The sequence below is a fragment of the Xiphias gladius genome, chromosome 18, assembly GCF_016859285.1.
Source record: "Xiphias gladius isolate SHS-SW01 ecotype Sanya breed wild chromosome 18, ASM1685928v1, whole genome shotgun sequence".
Classification (NCBI taxonomy): domain Eukaryota; kingdom Metazoa; phylum Chordata; class Actinopteri; order Istiophoriformes; family Xiphiidae; genus Xiphias; species Xiphias gladius.
Window position 1 is genome coordinate 27,612,459 of NC_053417.1, and position 19,338 is coordinate 27,631,796.

Below are 19,338 nucleotides of genomic sequence, written 5' to 3' on the forward strand. Positions count from 1 at the left end.
ATTTCAGCAGAGCAGAGCAGCAGCTTTGAAATGGCTTGGAAGTGACTGCTGGTTAACATGTCGTCCTAATGGGCCGCGTTTCAGTCACTATTTCATACTTGTTCCGTCGTCTGACAACAGAAACAGAAAAACATGGAAATGAGAATGTTTTTATTGGGAATTTCGGCTGAATTAAATTACTGTATATGTGAACACAGAGAGTAGGAAAGAAGCAGACAGATAAGACAGTCCAGCCAGATACTAGGTTTTGACCCAGTCTTGTTCACTGTAGTGTCCCACTGAGTTCACATCTTGGTCACAATTTTTCAATAAACAACTTTAATGGGTCCTTATCAAAATGTGTGTTTATCTTTTGGTAGTATATCTGATAGTGATCAGATACATTTTTTTTAATTCCCAAATATCAATATCAGTATTGCCTTCAAAAGTTAACAGCATATCTGTGAGGTTCTAAATCTTACTATATTGACTCTATAGTTTGAAAATTGCCAAAAGACGCTGGAAGTGCTCAGTGTTTTCTCCATGTCTTTGTCTTCCATCAGAATCAGTTCCTGTGTCTGGCGGTGCTTAAGGGCAGAGTGAAGGTTTTCTATGATTTTAGTGATAAGCTGGTGGAACTCGAGCCTAAAGAGCCGACTTCAGATGTCCTGAAGATCAGCGACGCCGACCCCAAAGCTGTAAGTCTGTTATATTATTTTCATTATCCTTTCCTACTATACTGGATGTCATTAATCGTTAAATTCAGCATCTGTTTGGGGTAATTAAGGATTTCTGCAATTCTGTATGTATTAAAGTTTCCCATGTGTATTTTAAGTAGTCTCGACCTACAATTAAACCCAGGTTTATCCACGGCATTATCCTCCACACTCTGCCTGTTAGATGGATTAAAAGACAGTATTTTTACCCTTAGGTATTGTTTACACAGAGCACACTGGCTTTCTAATTGGTTTTGATGTGTGGTATGTTGTTTATAACTGTGTAGCTGGAGATTATCATCCTGCGTGGAAGCCCGAACCGCATCGTGGTGAGGAACAACCGCGTCAACCTTTACAACCACCAGTTCACAGAGAGCATCCCTCCATTCAGCGGCAACTATTTCCTGGGAGGAGTACCAGAGGAAAAGATGCCCGAGAAGTAAATGGGACAAACACAGTCGCGCACGGTTGTCTTATCATCCCCCCTCCCTCGGAAAATAACATTCCCAATTTGCACAATCTCTTTTTGAATACGTTTTTAATTTGTCATTTTTAATAATTAACAAAAAAGGTTTATTATTGTTTAAAGTTCTGCCAATCGATATTTTCATGTTAACAAAGTGTCAGATGGCTAATGTGATAGGTGTTGCTCACAGCAATGAACCTACAGAGAATTTTCACCAAATCTGGAACCAAACTCAGTTTGGTTTTATGGCACATTTACTGTTTTGGTTCACTCTAACTGCTCACATCAGCCATGTTTCTAGCAGTCAGTGGACTGTTAGTTAGGGACTAGCTGGTGGAGTTGATGGCGACCCAACCAGAGCTAAAAGCAAGAGTGAATATTGGACTTACACTGAATATGAATGAGAATGTTGCAACTACTGTAACTACTACTACTACTACTACTACTATATAATGTAACTACTGGATGTGGTGAAGCAGGCAACTGTAGCGTGTTAGCTGGAACAACTATATAACCCAATTATGTGGCTAAGCTGTGTGTTTTTCAGTTTTGTTGTGGAGTTCTTATGCCCCAAAAAAAAACAATCAATACCACTTTTAATTCAGAAATGTTTTGAATATCTTACTGTAGATTTATTAAAGCCACCTCAGAAAGGTTGTTTCATACTTACTCTCTCTCTTTCCAGGTTGAAGTCTTGGTTCCCTAAGCAGGGCTCTCTGAAGGGCTGTTTCAGGAACGTGAAGGCCCAGAACTCTCACATCGACCTGAAGAGGATGAAGAGCTCCGGAGTCAGTTTCGGCTGTGACAGTGACCTGCTGGTATGAAAACACGCTTCATCATTCAGCTTCTATAAAAAGGAGTAAATGTAGTTTTCTTTCCATGACAATTTTTTATTTATATTAAACAATCGCAAATCTCTGTCAGGTCAAATATTATTCCCTGTCTTTAGTGCTGTGCTAGTTTTGTTTTTATTTAACCACCGATCCTGTTGTGATAAGTCATCTCTCATCTCTGATGTGAAGGAAATGTTTCCAAATTAAGTTTATCTTGTAAATTATTCCAAGCCCAGGGTGAGGCCAGAGCAGATTCTGGGGACACTAAAAATCATCTGTCCAGATGATCTAGCGTAGTAGCTGTTAGAAACAGGAGAACAGAAACATTTAACAGAAATTAACAGGGCGTTTGCCAAGAGTGATGTCCATGCAGTATATAAATTTAAGTAACGAGTTCGGGGCCTAACTCTGAAAATAAATGTAAAGATGAATGATAGACAAAATCACATAAGTCCAATGCATTTACCATAATCTAGAAAAGAAAAATTTTAGACTAGCAAGATTTATTTCTTGCTGCGAAGGGAAAGAATCTGCGGTTCTTAAAACAAGGTTTTTTTTACATGTTTATTAATGTGAGTGTGGAAAGTCATCCAGCCATATTTCCAGGTAATTGTATAAAGAAACTTTTTTCTAATTCATTTTGATCTAGTGGTTGAAGAGGAATGTTATGTACCTTCTGTACAGAATGGGCAAGATTCTGGAGACAGTTACAGATTTGTTTTTGTGCCTTCCAGGTTAGCTTAAGTGGGTAAAATTATAACTGAAGTGTGTGAAAAACAGTTTGAAGATAAGTGGTAGCTAGATTTAGACGGGCCTATTGCATAGTATAGATAACTGTATCATCTGCATAAAAATGAATCTTTGCTGACTGTGTTCCTTCCAGTATTGTCGAGAAACCTGATACCTGAAAACACAGCAGTGTTTGCTACTGCTACTATACAGTAGAACCTCGTGGAACACCTTTATGTAATCTTTACAGCTTCAAGCTTACAACATAAACACTCTGTGTTCTGTATCAGGATAGTTTCTGAGCGAGCCTAGTGCCACTTGCATCCAGCACCTGTCTTTGTCCTGGTCGTTGCTTCACTTTTACCTTCATCTCTTCTTTCTTGCTTCACTAAGCTGACAAACTCGACAAGTTGTGTAAAACAGCTGCTGAAGCTATTAAAGCAGCTTGGATGTCAATAGGTAATAATGCTATGTTATATAATACACTATAAACCATTGATTTAGCTGTCACTTACTAACCAGTTTACTCTTGAGTTGCCTAATTTGAAGAGTTTCTCCACTTGTTAAAATTAAGCAGAAATCATTTGAAGCAGTTTTTTGCTCCACTGATCCTCCCCTGCTCTAACAATTTCACCATAGAGGAAAATCCCTACATTTGTCAGATTTCAAACAGTATTTCCACATGACTTTCTTGTTGCTTACACATGAATGTGCCTCTTCAGAAAGTTAGAAACATAAAAATGTCCCGGAGTTTTTCATTTTTCTCTTAATTCTGCCTTTTTAAAAATACTTATGGTATAAAATAAACATGCATATATACGCAGTAATACAGTATGTCGTGACCTGTAATGTGTGTGTTCATGTAGGTGGCTCGTGAGGCTCATTTCTCCGGTCAGAGCTACCTGGATTTGGCCCTGACCAACATCCCCAGTCTCAGGAACAACTTCTACACAAGTTTCAGCTTCAGAACCGCCAAAAAGGAAGGACTCATGTTCTACCACCACGATCAGGTCGGACGACACTTTCTGCTGACCTTAATCTTTCCTTTATTTTGTCTTTTTGTTATTTTAGACTAAACAGCGTCAGTCTTTCTTTCCTTCCTGCTCAGTAAGTTTTCAAAGCATTTTCCATGATGTTGTCCTCTGTCCTGCTTTTGTGTTTTGGACTTTCGAGTATCATCTTCTTACATGTTGTATATTACACACACTCCTAACCTGTGGCTGTCGTACATGTACAGGAAGGAGTGTGTCAGGTGTTGTTGCATGATGGTCACGTGGTGGTGAGAGCTGGCAACAGTGAGATTAGGACGCAGAAGACGTACAACGATGACAACAGCCACTACATTTCTATCTACAACAACATCAATGGGTAGGATGACCGCGCTGTAGTTCTGTAAAACACTACAAGAACCTCCCAGGTGTCTTTTTGTCCCGTAAATATCAACATAAAAACTTCTAGTTTTGGTGCAAATCTTGTTGTAAGGAACCAGCATGCACCATTCAGACTTGTGTGTTCAAGCTCTATTCTGACTGTCTGACCGCTCCCCCCTCCAGGATGCGTCTGTACATGGACGACGTGCTGGAGAAAGCGAAGGAGGGCATCCGGGTGGACAGCAGGGGGCGTGGGGTGACGACCTCGGTGGGCAGGACCTTCCTGGGGGGAATGCCCGACCAAACCTTCACCAACCTCACCGGATGTATCAGCAATGTTTTCATCAAGAGGTGCGAAGGCAGGACGATCAACACATTTCAGTCTAAAACTTCAGAATAATGTCATCAAACAGGGAAGAATCATCTTTGTTGTAGCCATGAAACTCCCTAAACAGGAGATGCTATCGAACTCTGGTTTTATCCCCCAACGAGAGAGTAGAGAGAGTAGCTTTGTCAGTTGTTGTAGGAAAACTGTGGGAAAAATGTTGGCTCTTTCTAATGACAGCTATGAATTCAGTAAGTCTGGACATGAAGACACAGATGTCCTTTTCCTCAGTGGTTTACTCTGTAGTCTGGTAGTGCGAGGTTGTGTCTGTTGTAGTTCTCGTTTTCATTCCTCTCTCCACAGGACATGAGATGGTCTGATGGTCTAAGCTGGAGACACATCTGGACAAAAGCACTTTTGAGCCAAAAGACAGAGAGAGTTGTTGTGTGTTTATATATTATCTGTTGGTGAGTTTATTTTTAGCTCAGCTTTAAAATGTGTACGTTTCTTGCCTTCAGGGAAACGAGTCCTCAGATGGTTTTGAATCTGCTAAAAGCTAAAGAAAACGTCAACGTTCCTCTGGATTGTCCCGCTGCCAAAAAACCCCAGCAGATTGTCGCAGCCCAGCCCAAACACAGCAACAAACCCAAGGTACGTGCGCAGAGCAAATCCTGCTTTTTCCCGAAATTAAAAACCAAACTCGAGCTGCAAACACACACATGATCAGCTGATATCCCCTAATCACCAGTGACTAGTAAGAAACCAAAGGTACTTACACTCCCTTCCTTTCAGGGTAAGCACAAGAAGCCATCGGGATCTCGCAGTCGTAACACCAGGGAGTCCTGTCAGGGGGAGCTGTCCGAACAAGAGACGGGGGCGACGCACTTCAGCGGCTCCACGCACAGCTACCAGAGATACGACTCTCTGCCCGGTTCACTCGGCCCAATGTGAGTGGCAACGCAGTTGTTTTATTTTCATCTCTGGCCATCCCTCACGGAATTATTCAGACACATTAATTAACAGCAAACGTTCCGGTGTGGAGACGCACCAGCATCTAACAGCACAATACTCTGACCTCATAAAAATATCAACAGCCTACGGAAATACGTACATAATGTGCATAATGTCCCAGGAGATCAGCAACAATGGAAAGACGATATATACACCGAGCCTGAACATAAACATTCAAACAAACACAACCACTCAAAACAAAATCGACATTTATGCATCAGTTCATGTCAGTTAAAATGTTGTAGATCCTATTCACATCATAAATAAATAAATCCATGTAAAATAAAGTATTAGGGTTTTATTCATCCGTTGTAAATGATTTCTCTCATCCTAATCTAGGGTTTAGAAATATACTGAGAAAACACAAAACATTTTCAAAAAAGGTTTTCAATTAAAGCTCCGATCTAAAGTCTAATTAAATCTAAATCTGGAACATGAACTTTTTTAAACAGTGTTTGTTGTACATCACATGGTGTAAAGGAAAGTAGAGAATAAAATGAATTTCATTTCCCACCTCGTTCAGTTCACAACGTTCACAGACGCTTTCATCTTCAACCGCACCTCTCTATCTTCTGGTTTCAATATGTCATGGCAGTATACCACATCCTATCGTTGCACAGTGTCATCTGTCACTTGTAGAAAAAAACATTTACAATCTTTCTTAAATTAAAACAATAAGTTCTCAATTTTGGGTCAAGATATTTTGCATTTTACAGAAAAATGCTGTTTTTGGTTTTTTTTGTACGAATAAGGTGACTTTGTGTTATCGAGAAAGGGATCATAGGGTTGTTTTTCGCTTCTTATAGGTAAGTTAATTGGGAATTAAAAGGTTAAGGAGCCAGATATTTTTCCAGGAGTTGGTGGAGACCAAACCAGAGCTACAACAATAGCGAACGCTCACCAATGGGGTGATCGTGGTGCTCTGCGTGTCCGGACTGAGTAAATACTGAGCTGTTTTTCAAACACACTGACAGTAACAACTTTGTAAGACAATAAAATGTCACAGGTTTTTCCAGCTGGCTGTGGAGTTGTTCTGCGCCCAGGGGGCACAGACGTTAATTAATTCAGCTTTAATGTCTTTGGATGTTGGTAAGTAAATATTTAACCAGCCCTCGCTCTCTCTCTGTCTGCAGGCCTCACATCTCCATGTCGGTGCGGATCAACTCCTCCGATGGTTTGGTGCTTTATGCAGCTGGCGGGCAGCGCGGCGGAGCCGTCATGTCCCTCGCCGCGTCGGGCGGCCACCTGCTGCTTTTGCTGGACGGAGGGAAGAGAAAGGTCAGCCTGCGCAGCCGCAGGAAGTACGACGACGATCAGTGGCACACGGTGAGATGGCAAACCAGACCAGGTCGCGTGAGTCAGATGCCCAGGAGACGTGTGTGAATCTGTGAGACATGTAGTTTGAGTGTAGGCAGCTGCGTTCTATTGTTTTCACATGATTTGATGAACTGGGTACGCTCACTCTGTCAGGGTTGTATCAAATCATCATCAACTCCGTCTTACTCTGAGACACATGCAGCTGTTTCACATCTGTGGGTGTCCCCCCCCGTGTCTGGTTCACCTCCTTTTCTAACCCGATCTGCCGCTGTCTTGATGTCACGTCAGGTCTTTATAAAGCGTGACGGAGAGAAGATCAGTCTGGTAGTGGACGGTATCAGCGCGCAGTCCAAGAGAATTCCTGGAGGAGACAGGACTCGTCTCACTGGGCCGTTGTATGTTGGAGGCGCCCCCCCCCCACTGATGGTAAAACATCCAGTCTACACCTTAAAACAAACACAACCGTCAGGTTACTCAAACTTTTTTGATGCCCTTCTTTTTATTATTCTGTGCTGTTGTGTTGGCTATAGCCTCACCAGAGCTGGTAAAAAGCTAAACATGTTTTCTTTTTGAGCTGCACCGTGACTTACTCTGCAGCTACAGCAGTCACCATCATATGACAATATCATAAAAAAAATAAACTGTCTCACATGAAATTTCTGTTTCCAAATTAAAGTAAATGCTTAACAGAAAATTCAAATTCTATACTCTGGGTCTTACTCTTCGTTGTTTTCAGTCATCACCGGGGCTGCATCTGACGGTTATTTTCAGCATCGGTTAATCTGCTAAGCATTTATTTGATTAATTGATTCATTGTTTGATCTTAACTTTAAAGAGTCCGGTCTCGACCTGCTCTATTTGAAAAGTGTCCTGAGATAACCTCACCCATGATTTGGCTGCTTTATAAAGTAAAACTGAACTGAAATGAATTAATAAAATGTAAGACAACGGTATAAAATCTCCATCAGTGCTGCGAAGATCCCAAGGGGAAGTCATCAGACGATTTGTTTTGTCCAGTCAACACTTCAAAACCCGAAGATATTCGGTTCACTATGATGTTCAGACAGAGACAAGCAGCCAATTGTCAAAACTGAAAAGCTGCAACCATCAGATTTTTGGCCTTTTTGCTAAATGACGACTATTAAAACAGCTGCTGATGAATTTTCTGTCGAATGACTAATCAATTAATCAAGAAATCGTTGCAGCTCTGGTGATAACATTTTACTCAACTACGCCGTTGACAACTAATGACACAGTGAGGATGAGTTGGAAACAATCCTCCAGCTTAATCTTCTAAATTTATTTAGAGGATTGGTTGAAGTCTGACCCAATGTACTTTCCATATTTGTACACACACAGTTTTTCTATTTAATGAAGGATTTTAACCATCATTTTTGGATTGAGTCTAAAATCCAAATAGGTGTTTTCAGTAATGTGGCTAAACTAGGGTGTTGTTTGTCATGTTGGACCCGGGGACACAGAATAAAGACCTGACAGCAACAAAGCGACTGCACCGGTTTGCACAGCGATTGGTTCATTTTTCTACACACACAAACTAATGCTATCAAAATAATTTGAGAGGGTGTAATCGGATAAAAATTCTACACATGCTGACTAAAATTTCATGATAACTTACAGAAATGGAGGCCAACCCTGAAATAGTTCAGCTCCAGCCTCTAAAAAAGAAATTTCCTCTGAATCAAATAACCTTTTTCCAAAAAAGCGAATATCTGAACGTGAGACGACGTTAACTGTGTTACTGTAAACTTTAGGCCCCAGGCTCTGGTGGTCTCATCGGTTGCGTCAGGGACCTGACGCTGAACGAGGCCCCCGCAGGCAGCCCCACTCACAGCCAGGGGACGGTGCCCTGCTTCCTAAACCCTCTACAGCCCGGAGCCTACTTCTCTGGACAGGGAGGACACGTGGCAATAGGTGGTTATCGTCACTCTCTGGGTTGTTTCAGTCATGTTGTTCTTGTTTGAGTGCTGCCGTGCTGTTGCGTTCTGACTGAAGGCCCGCTCTCCCTCCCTGCAGATGAGTCCTTGATTCTGGGTCGGGATCTTGAGATCCAGTTGGAGGTTCGACCCGTCTCGGACTCTGGGCTGCTGTTGCATGCTGGGACATCATCTGACCAGCACCTGAGTTTGGTCCTCAGGCAGGGAGAGGTGGGAACACGCTAGTGAGGGTTTTAATAACGATCAGGGACGCTAGTTTTTATTCAGTTAGAGAAGAAATACAGAATTATTACTGTGGAGACCTGAAAACGGTGTGTGTGTGTAGGTGACCGTCTCAGTGAACAGTGGCAGAGGTGACTTCTCTACCTCCTTCACTCCTGAAGAACCTCTATGTAACGGACGCTGGCACACAATCACAGGTGAGTTCACGTCACAAACTGTCCTCGGAACCTGTCGCCGCGTTGCCGCCCTGGCGCCGCTGTAACGCTGTCGTGTTGTGTGTGTGTGTGCGTCTCCAGTGGTGAAGAGGAATAACGTTCTGCAGCTTCAGGTGGATGCAGCCACTGAGCACAGCGTCGGCCCCAAGCAGAGCCGCTCTGCAGGGGCCAAGGAGACCGTTTACCTTGGAGGGGTACCTGGTTAGTACACACACACACACACACTTGTGTTTGCCGCTCTGCAAAATCCCCTCTGTTTTTCTTTTGCGTCTGATCCTGTTTAATTTCTTATTTTGAATATTTAAGAACCTTTCCAAAAATTTGTTTTCCCCCAAATTTACATTTTACAGTATGGTGATTTTTTTTTTCTTTTTAATTTTCAGAATGACTTTTTCTTATGACTTTATTTTCTTTAGGAATACAACTACCCATTATTCTCATTATTGGTTAAACTGTTAATTAATCTTTCATTTATTAGTCATTTAGTCTGTAAAATGGCAGAAAATAGTGAAAATTGCTCATTACAATTTCTCGAGCCTCGTTCTTTGTTTAGTCCAAATAAGTTCAAAACCAAAGACATTTAATTTACTGTATGAAACTGAGAGAAGTAGTAAATCCTCACACCTGAGTCTGGAAACAGAAAATTTTACAACTTTGACACTCTCAAAATCTTTTGTTAGTTTTTATCCCAACAGTGGCCTGAATGCAGCGACGTACAATTAACGTCCTTCTCCCTTTTCTCTGCAACACGCTGTTCCTCTCTCTGTCCGCCAGGTGGCGTCACAGTCCCCGGTCTGCCGGCCGGCCTGCCGGCCTTCCACGGCTGCGTCCGCCGAGCGACCGTCAACCACAGACCTGCCGCGTTGTCCAAACCGCTCGCTGTGCACGGATCTGTGGGTACGCAGGGCTGTCCACACATGTAAACCCAACACACACAGTCTTATCCTCACATTCCCCGACTACAAATTACTGGTGGTGGGTGTCATGTTACTGTAGCTTATTTAAAATATATATTAATATTTATTGTCTATTTTCAGAAAAATGTATATTTTATATTTTCCTGTTTGTCGTCGCGCTACAGGGTGCTACAACGGTGACAACTGTCTGCACGTAGAGATGCACTGATACAATATTTCAGATATCAACTCTCAACATCCCAAATCAATTATGAAATGTGTAGTATATTGTAAATAAAGGCAACACAGCTTGAAATGTCGCTTTTTTTTTTTTTTTTTTTTTACAAATGATGAAAACTAAATTATAACTTGGATCATTATTTTTGGCTCCTGAATCTGCAGTATGTTCAAGTCCCGGATGTACACAGCTGCGTATTGTGCATCTCTAGCAGAGAATGTTAATACCTACTGAGTCGGTACACTGTGAGCTTATGTAATATATGAGCAAAGTCCTCAGGCAGCGTTGCCTGCAGCCCGGACTAGGGCTGAACTTCTGGGAAACTCTGAGTTTGTTCAGTCTGTTACATGAACGGACAAGATTTTGGACTCGGCTAATAACCGTCTGAGTAACTACAGTATCTGAGGCGGGAGTCCTCTTTCTCCTCCTCACATACAAATCCAACATGTTGTTGAAGTCTTTTTCTTGCTTCTCGGATTTTGTGCGTCAGCCTTGGTGACAATGCTGCGTCCAGGTCACGTCGGTCACGGTCATTACCGTTTTGACCTGCGAGTAGTGGTCACGTGAAACACAGGTTTTTCTGAAAGCTCTGGTGACAGGGCCCCAGTCAAAGTTCAAGGTAATTAAACCCAAATTGAACGAATATAGTTCTAACGCTACAATCACGCGAACGCTCGGGAGTCCTAGGCACCGCACCAATTCCCGCAGCGGAACTGTCCCATCTGTCGGCTCCTGTCCGGGCTGCAGGCAGCGTTTCCCGTCTCTATTCCGTCGTCATTGTAAACATGTACCAAACGCGTGTGAAGCTTGTATGTTATATAACCACTTTATAAAAGATCTCACAGAAGGAATAAGCTGTCCCTCGCCCTCACTCCCGGCCCCCATGTGTTGTAAATGCATTTCTAAATAAAGTTGTTTTTTTTCATACAAGCTGCACTCTCCACTGTGTGTTTCTCTTGTTGCAAAAGAGGAGTGAAGTTGTTTTTCTTTGCCAATATGATTATTTTTATTATGAAGAGTAAATCACAAAACAAGCCTGAACGCATCAGCGCCCGCTCAGACTCGTGACGGTCTGCACTGTGGCGTAACAACAGAAACACAGAAAAGAAGACAAAATCCAACTTAAGGCTTAATCCCAACACAATTCCCCTCTTTTTATAAAACTGCCTCTCTCCTTTCAGAGTAAAACTAATGGTCAATAGAACAAAAGTGCTGATGATTAAACACGATTAGGTCAAACAGTTGGTCGCAGTGGAAAAAGCGGCCTAACTTGTGTCCTCACAGCTTCACTAGTCCCGTGGTGTTCGTCCTGAGTAGGAGCAGAGTGTTGCCTCTGGTACAGAAACGTATAAGACAACACAGAAGAGAGGGAGGTAAAGAGAAAGTACTGAAGTATAAAGGAGAGAAGGAATCACAGTTTGCTGAGGCTCGGCGGGTCGAGCTCTAATCCAGACTCATGTCTTCGTCGTCCTCTTTCTTCTCTTTGGAGTCTCCTTTACTGCCCTGCATGGCCCTGGCAAACGCCTCCACATCTGACCAGGAGACACAAACACATTAAGAAATGAGGAGATTACAGCAGATTTTTTTTTAAAAGGTCAACATTTAGCTCCTGGGCCTTCGTCCCTGCTTCAGAAGCAGGGCCGGGACTTATCTGAACACAGGACGCACAACTGGTGTAGTTCCAGTCATTTCCAGTGTCTCCACTGACTAACCTGAGTGACTAATGAGGACTACAACTAACAACTACTTTCTCATTTCAACGATTTAGTTCATAAAATGTCAAAATTTTCCTGCAGCCCAAAGCTACAAATCCAACCCCAAGATATTCGCTTTAATGTCTAATGAAGAAAAACGTCAAAAAACATTTTTTTAACATTTTTGCTTGAAAAAAATGACTGAAAAGATGAATTGATTATCCAAACTGTTGCAGCTCTACCCTATGAATTTTGAATTGGATCAAATCATCACAGATTGTGTATTTTATCTATTTCATTTGGAACTTCACACGTGGAATAAAAAGTGACAGCCCTCTTCAGGTGGCCCAGTAACCGCGTGGTGGCAAAGGGCCGGTGGAATAAACCATATGTGCGCGTGTTGGCCTCTCACCTCCTCTGTTGGCGGCGTCCACAGCCTCTGCCGGCAGACCAAACTGACTCATGAGAGGGCCGAGCTGCCCGGAGGCCAAGGCACTGCTGAACATACTCATCGACTGCAGAAGGAATCACAGTCACCAGGGATTATTCAACCCTCTCTGATCTCAACACACGGCAATTAAACATACGTACGGCCTAATTCAATTCTCTCTGGCACTGTGTTATAATTACTGTTAGCAAATGACACCATAACGGAGATGACTGGTATGCAGCTGCATACGGTCCATCTCCTCGTGCTCTACCCACCCTGATTAGCTAGAATCAGTCTGTACTGAGCCGATCGAGAGCACGAGGTCTTCATCAGGTCACGATGAAGATACAGCCTCTGTCTCCCACCATACTTTTACCAGAGGTGTGTGTCGGTGTTCATTTGACGCTCGGTGCAGTAGAGCCGCTTCGTGTTAATCTTTTCTTCCTACCTGCTGGAACTGGGGCGAGTTGAGTGTGTTCTGGATCTCCTCGGAGCTCTGCGGTAAACTCTCTCCGCTCGGGAGGAAGGGCAGCAGCCTCTGCTGGACCTCAGCATTAGTCAGGATGGGAGCCATCATCTCTGGGGTGCAAACGCTCGCCAGGTCCACTAGAGAAGAAGAGAGGAGGTGCTGTTGGTATTCTCTCCTTTTCCTCCGAACCTTTTCTCTATTTTCCTTCTCTTTCTGCCCCCCTCTCCCTCATTTCCCTGACGCCTTTATTTAGACTGACTGGACTTGAACCGTCTTTGACCAATTTTAAATCCAGGTTGAAAACCTTTATTTTCTGCAACTCCCTTCAACTGAACCTTGAGTTCTCATCATAAACCGTGTTGCCCCTTGAATCTCTATCTATCCTGTGTTTGTCTTTTTCTTGACCTTTCATTTCCTATTTATTTGCCTTTTTATGTTTTTATACTGCCTGTCTTTTTATTGTTTAATGCATTATGTAAAGCACTGCCTTTCTGTATGAAATGTACTGCACATATAAACCTGAGCAGCAGTAAAAGTCTTGTATCGCGGCCACGGCCAGCATTTATCCGCCTCCAATCAATCATCCTGACTCCGACCCGACTGACTTTTCCTCACCTGCTGGTCCCTGAGCAGCCGCCGCTGGGACGTTCATGGTGGCGAGGATGCTCTGAAGGTCACTAAGCTGGATGGGCTGGTGGGGTGCAGGGCTTCCAACAGTGGCTGGGGCCACGGGGGTCTGAGCCGAGGCTGCAAACATGAAGGGCAAACGGAGGTTTCAAGAGGTTTTCACATGTACAATGCAGATATAGAGTCCCATCGGGGAGGCGTCCGATCGGCCCCAAATTCATTCTGCGGCAGGTCAATGAGCCCAAACACACAGCCAGAGTCATAAAGAACTGTCTTCAGAGACAAGGAGAACAAGGAGTCCTGCAACAGATGGTCTGGACCCCACAGAGCCCTGATCTCAGCATCACAGATTCAAGTCTGGGATCACACGAAGAGACAGAAGACACTGAGACAGAACAAATCCACAGAGACTGTGGAAAGTTCTCCAAGATGCTGGAACAACCCACCTGCCAAGAACCTGAAAAACTGTGTGCAGGTGTACCGAGGAGAACTGGTGCTGGTTTAAAGGCAAAGGGGGTCACAGCAAATACTGATCTGGTTTAGGTTCTTTTCCGTTTGCTGCACTTTGTAAGAAGTTACTTTATAAATAAATCTACTAATGCCATTATTTTTGAAAGCATCCTCACTTTACTTTTGGTGCTCAACACTTTTGCACAGTACCATAGATACACATTCTCTATATAATGAAATATCAAATACTCAATTTTGTATTGGGGCTGAAACAACAAGTTGATCGATCAATTAGTCGATCAACAGGAAACTAACCTGCAACTAACTGGTTAATAATTCAAGACATTCTTTGAGCAAAAATGCCCCACACAACCCGGTTCCAGCCTCTACTGTGAGGATTTGATGCGTTATTGGATAGTTAACAGAGTGTCATTGGATTTTGAAACACTAGTCGGACAAAACAAGGCGTCACGTTGGACTTTAGGAAATGGTGATGTCTTTTTTCAGTTTTCTGAAGTCCAAATGATTATTCAGTGAATTTAGCAAATGATCGGATCTGCAGATTAATCAATAAACGAAAATAATTGTTAGTTGCAACCCTAGTTTGTATCATGCCTTTGACTGTAAAGCTGCCACATTTATTGCACACGCTGCAAAACTAAAATATAACTGTTTTATTATAATGAAGGTGCCATACGAGGATCCAAAATCCTGTTCCAAATCATTTGATTACCACAAATCGTCTGTCATTCTTAGCTGTTCGAAGACTGACAGGGACCACACAATGACACAGTACTGTACTTCGTGTACCTGGTGTGGAGGGAGCAACACCAGTGGGTGACACAGCTGAGGCAGCAGGAGTCACGGGGGTGGTGGGCGCCTGAGAGGAGCTCAGCCTGGGGGCTGCGCCTGATGAAGGAGTGGCCGCTGCTGATTGGCTGCGAGAGCTGGGAAGGAGGAGGGGGACAGAGTTCAGGGAAGAAAACGCGGGCTCACTGTGTTTTCTGGTCATGCATTTCCTTAGCTCTGCTATATAACAGACAATTCTGTGAAGAGGGAAATGATGTGGGCTGATGCTCAGTCTCACCTGGATGAGGAGCTGCTCGTAGCTGGTCCTCCGCTGCCCAGCAAGTTGGCAAGTCCTGGTCCTGCTAGAGCTCCCAGGCCTTCTTGGACGAACACAGAAATCAAAAAAAACATCCAAATTGTTCTTTGATTCTTATTTTATTTATATGGGTTGTGAGTTGAGACAAATCCTATGTTTCAAACTACTTATTTAGTTTGACAATCTGGATGAATGTAAGTGAACAAATTCAGCAAATGAGAGACTGTTGGTGTAATTCTACTTCTTAGACTGGACTTTTGGTTTTATCCACTTAAGTCATTTACCTTTCCGGAATTATAATGACATTTTAAAATGTAATTTGTTTGTAAAATACGTTTCCAGTAACATGTTTTTTAGAGTTACTTTTTGGAAAAGGCTTTCCTTCCCTTTATGAATCACCTAGAAGTCTAGTGCTGCTCACCCAGTCCCCCCAGTCCTGTTGGCCCAATCAGCTGCATCAGCTGGTTGTGGCTCATGTTTCCCAGCAGGTTTTGCAGGCCTCCCTCTCCTCCGAGCGCAGAGAGTTCGTGGCCGCTGCCGCCTCCGCTCCCTGGTGCTCCGGGGATGGGGGGGTTGTTCAGGTACTCGTTCACCTTACGACAGTACTCGTCATCCTTGTCCGTCTTCGGCTCCTGATGGAAATGGGCACGCAAGAAATCCTTGAAATGAAGAGGTACATTCTCCACAGACCAAACTGACAGGTTCAATTCTGTGTGAATTATTCTTATGTGGTGAAACAAGGCAAATGTCTTTTTGTGTCTTTCAAAAACTACCCTAATTCTACACACTTCATTGAAAATTAATTCATCGACAAAATGTGTAGCGACTGTTTTGGCTCGTAAAAAAATATTTCCGGCAAGCAAGTGAAAATAATATTATAATAAACGAGTCCACAGGAGGACACAACCTTGTTTATTTGACTAAAAATATATCCCTCTGCACTGGAGCAGATAAAAGGAGAAAACTATTGGTGAGAATCAATATTAAATGTGTGGCTGCCTGACAAATACACTAATTATAGCCACGCACCCCCTGTCATCATGAGTGTAATAATCTCTTCTTCTCCACTCATCACTCTCTTTGCCTCCCACTTCATTTTTCCACTCAGTGTCCCTCTCCTGAACATCTGTCTGCCTGCACACAAATGGACACAGATGTCCTGCATTCATGCAGACAGTCCTAAGTTCCTCTTCCTTTAAAAAGAAGATGAGGAGCTTGTTCCTCTCACCTGCATCCAGAAGAACAGCCTCTTGGATCCGGCTTTAAACTTCAGCACGTAGACACGTCCGGTGGTGCACTGGTTCACCCTCTTGAATTCGCAGTCGTCGGGGAAGATGATCAGGTCCTGGAACGGAAAAGGCACAACATGAGAGAGTCGAGAGAGACAGGCGAATAACAGCGAGGCTGCTCTGACACAACAAATCACCATCAAAACAGTTACCGAAAGGGAAATCAAGGCAACAGCATCGCTGCAGCTCCAAAATAAAGACATGGTCACCTCACTTGCTCTGTGAAAGGCCAGCTAAATTAGGATTCAATGTGTCAGCATTGGTTGTATTAAAAAAATTGCTTGTATGTGCAAATCCAGGATGAAGAGACGCAAGCAGAATGGCAGTTTTTTTTTGTTTTTTTTATTGCTTTACTGTCACGCTAAGTTTCAACAAAGGCGGATCAGACCTTGCCAGGGTTTTCCCTACCATAGAAGTGTTCTAGCGAGGGCCTTGTAAAAGGCATTTAGGAATGACCTGCCAAACAATAATCAGTGTGCAGAGGAACGTTTGTGTGATTGGTGTGTGACAGACGCTCATCGCTGAGCTAATCAAACAGCTGATTGGATATTTGTCTGTACCGTCAGGCTTGCAACTTACGCAAGTTGCAAGCCAACAATTGGTAATTTAACAAAGAATAAACAAAATATAAAACTATTTGCTAGGGAGTCATTCTTGTGGATGGTAACAATAGTGATAGCACGTAGAGAGAAGATATAACTGATGTATAACTATTTTACAGCTAAAAAAAACGAATTAACTTATTGTTATTCACGTACCAAATTATGTTATGCTAGCAAGCGAAGCCAGTTAGTTTACATTACATAAAGATACCTCGACTGAACCAACGTTAGTATCTAACATGGCTTGGTAGCTAATCAAAGTTAGGCCTTGTCCACATGGAAAGTCTTTCTCTGACGAAACATGTAGTTGAGAGCGTCCTTTGTTACTATAACTTATACTAACCTAGAGTTAACGTTAGGTAACATGCTAATTTTGCTAGCGACTGAAATAAACACACACACTAACCAGAAACTCATAGGACCCGTCCAGTGTGACTCCACACTGCTCTGATTCAAACATCATAAGTTTATCCACTGCTACCTTCTCCAATTTTGACATTTTAATGGGACATGCCAGGTCTCGTTGCGCCTTTTGTGATTGGTCAGCTGGTACAAGTTAAAGTAATCCACATAGCGTATATTTTCATTGACTCTTTCAGACTTTTTGACCCCACTGTAGTTTGCCCACCAGAGAGTACTGACAAGTTTATTTTTCAACTGTTAACTGTTCCACCCAGTACAAATTGACCGTAGAGAGGGTTGACAGTAAACAAGGGAAGAGAGACATGGGGGACAGGGTTGCTGTGGCCCATGGTCAGCACTTCAAACCCCCGAAATGTTGTTCTGCTATAACAAAGACCAATGGCTTTTTTCTTACAATGAAAATCATAATTTGTTCCAATGTAACCACTGCAGTCAAAAATGCTATTGTTCCAGATTAGGAACCATAGTTTCCAAAACTGGAGGGGCCATGGGAATTTTCTCAAAAATGACAATTGGTTTGCATAAGGCCGCAAAGAAAAAGTTACGTGAAAGTAACATAGGTGTTTGGTTTAAAGTTACTTACATCATCAACGTTCCCCGTCGTCCTGTCCTTCCAGCAGAAGTGAATCAGGGAGTCGTCCGACTGCTGGATGTACACCGTGCCCTTGCGTTTGTCTGGTGTCACTACGTTGCCCTTCAGGGTCATTTTGCCAGCACGAAACTCCACCAGGTACTTGCTGGAGCTTCCCCTGGAGCCGCTTACCAAGCTTGGAAAGAGAGCACCTGACGACATCTTTAACTCTCTTTGTAAACAGGTACGAAAAGTGGAAGAAAAGAAGTTGTCAGGTTTACAAGACCATTCAAGCTGTTACTGTGGCATGATTGTTATTGATGTGAGTAACAAAACTACAAAAGGGCAGGAAACATAAGTTAGAATATTTACTGCTGTAGGAAACTCTCTGGTTCTGTTGTACCGCAAACACCAGAATTTCTCAGAATCATAATCAGGTTAATGGGTCAAGTATGTTTGTGCATTCAAGGTATTTGACTCCAATTTCTAGTGGTTCTAAATGTACTAACACACGATACACAGTGAACAAAGCTGAACAAAGAAACATGACTATAATGTACAAGCAAGTAGGTGAAAATTTTAATTTAATTTAAATAAATAAATACGTGTGTGTGCATATATATATATAAATTGGTTGATATTGTTTAATTTTAATTTCATTTCCACCTACTAATTTAGATACTTTTAGTGCTTACACCGTTACAACCCTTAATACTCTCCACTACAATTAGTTTTACTTTAAAAAATGAACTTATATAGTTAAACCCTGAAAAGCATATTTTTAAACTTTTCAATCTGAAGCAAACGCAAATCTTAAAAGCATTCTGACATGAATTCGAACAGTTAGCTACTGTGGTGTAGTTTGGAGACTTTGGAGGCTAACGGTTTGTCATTTTTCATTTTAATTCCCACAATTTAACACTGCGCCGACACCGTAGGCCTGATGTATGACCATCGCGGTGATAATTGTGTCCTATCCAGAAGTTTCAAAACTGCGGAGCCGCTCGTTTGCGTTACAAAGACTTTTCAAAGCGACGCTGACAGAGGCAGCAGTTAGCCTGTTAGCCGCGCGGAGATCTGGCTGTGTCAATGCTAACGTTAGCCCATGACTCGGCTGAACCGACGAGCGACAAAGGCCAAAGTCTTACAATTGATCTACCTTGAGTCATTAAAAAACTCAGAAATAACGGTCACGTCTGAGTCGGAGCGCCCTTTGAGAAGTTGTACGTGAAACTGATGTTCACAAAAGAATCGCGTTCACATACCTGAAGTTGTGTTAACGGAGTTAACGAACAAGTTTTTTCTTTTCTCTTCTTCTTCACGTCGCTCGCTAGTCGCGTAGCTGATTTCCTGTCGTGACGTGACGCGACGCGACGCGACGTGACGTGAGCGCAACTGCCGTCGGC

The 19,338-nt window shown here is 42.8% G+C and overlaps 2 protein-coding genes across 6 annotated transcripts in view; one reads left to right on the forward strand and one right to left on the reverse strand.

Annotated features, from left to right (window-relative positions):
• lama5 (laminin, alpha 5) overlaps window positions 1-11,202 on the forward strand; it is a 114,615-nt gene extending 103,413 nt beyond the window's left edge. For 3 of the 4 annotated variants that reach the window (XM_040152220.1, XM_040152219.1, XM_040152218.1), the window contains exons 66-80: window positions 543-677; window positions 983-1,134; window positions 1,847-1,979; window positions 3,590-3,733; window positions 3,961-4,091; window positions 4,277-4,444; window positions 4,937-5,069; window positions 5,211-5,365; window positions 6,563-6,755; window positions 7,035-7,172; window positions 8,519-8,678; window positions 8,781-8,911; window positions 9,027-9,120; window positions 9,220-9,339; window positions 9,913-11,202. In XM_040152220.1, the coding sequence (XP_040008154.1) occupies window positions 543-677; window positions 983-1,134; window positions 1,847-1,979; window positions 3,590-3,733; window positions 3,961-4,091; window positions 4,277-4,444; window positions 4,937-5,069; window positions 5,211-5,365; window positions 6,563-6,755; window positions 7,035-7,172; window positions 8,519-8,678; window positions 8,781-8,911; window positions 9,027-9,120; window positions 9,220-9,339; window positions 9,913-10,061 (2,136 nt within the window). In that variant the 3' untranslated portion in view covers window positions 10,062-11,202. The remainder of the gene's footprint in view (window positions 1-542; window positions 678-982; window positions 1,135-1,846; window positions 1,980-3,589; window positions 3,734-3,960; window positions 4,092-4,276; window positions 4,445-4,936; window positions 5,070-5,210; window positions 5,366-6,562; window positions 6,756-7,034; window positions 7,173-8,518; window positions 8,679-8,780; window positions 8,912-9,026; window positions 9,121-9,219; window positions 9,340-9,912) is intronic. The other variant, XR_005709354.1, reaches the window with a different exon arrangement.
• Window positions 11,203-11,256: 54 nt separating this feature from the next.
• adrm1 (ADRM1 26S proteasome ubiquitin receptor) lies at window positions 11,257-19,327 on the reverse strand. 2 transcript variants are annotated; one of them, XM_040152313.1, is made up of 10 exons: window positions 19,198-19,327; window positions 17,945-18,164; window positions 16,276-16,392; window positions 15,469-15,679; window positions 15,030-15,108; window positions 14,753-14,889; window positions 13,481-13,612; window positions 12,845-13,002; window positions 12,379-12,481; window positions 11,257-11,804 (listed from the first exon to the last, which is right to left on the reverse strand). In XM_040152313.1, exons 2-10 carry the CDS (start codon window positions 18,152-18,154, stop codon window positions 11,716-11,718), a joined length of 1,236 nt encoding a protein of 411 aa, XP_040008247.1. In that variant the 5' UTR covers window positions 18,155-18,164; window positions 19,198-19,327; the 3' UTR covers window positions 11,257-11,715. The 2 variants fall into 2 exon arrangements, with proteins under 2 accessions (XP_040008247.1, XP_040008248.1); XM_040152314.1 differs by lacking the exon at window positions 19,198-19,327 and adding an exon at window positions 19,092-19,197.
• Between the last annotated feature and the right edge of the window lie 11 nt (window positions 19,328-19,338).

Excerpts from the sequence above, each read along its gene's own strand:
- adrm1 (XM_040152313.1), bottom strand. The coding sequence starts at position 18,154 with ATGTCGTCAGGTGCTCTCTTTCCAAGCTTGGTAAGCGGCTCCAGGGGA. Across the intron at positions 15,109-15,468 it reads AACAGGACTGGGGGGACTGG|GCCTGGGAGCTCTAGCAGGA; the intron begins GTGAGCAGCACT and ends TCGTCCAAGAAG. Across the intron at positions 14,890-15,029 it reads ACGAGCAGCTCCTCATCCAG|CTCTCGCAGCCAATCAGCAG; the intron begins GTGAGACTGAGC and ends CCTCCTTCCCAG.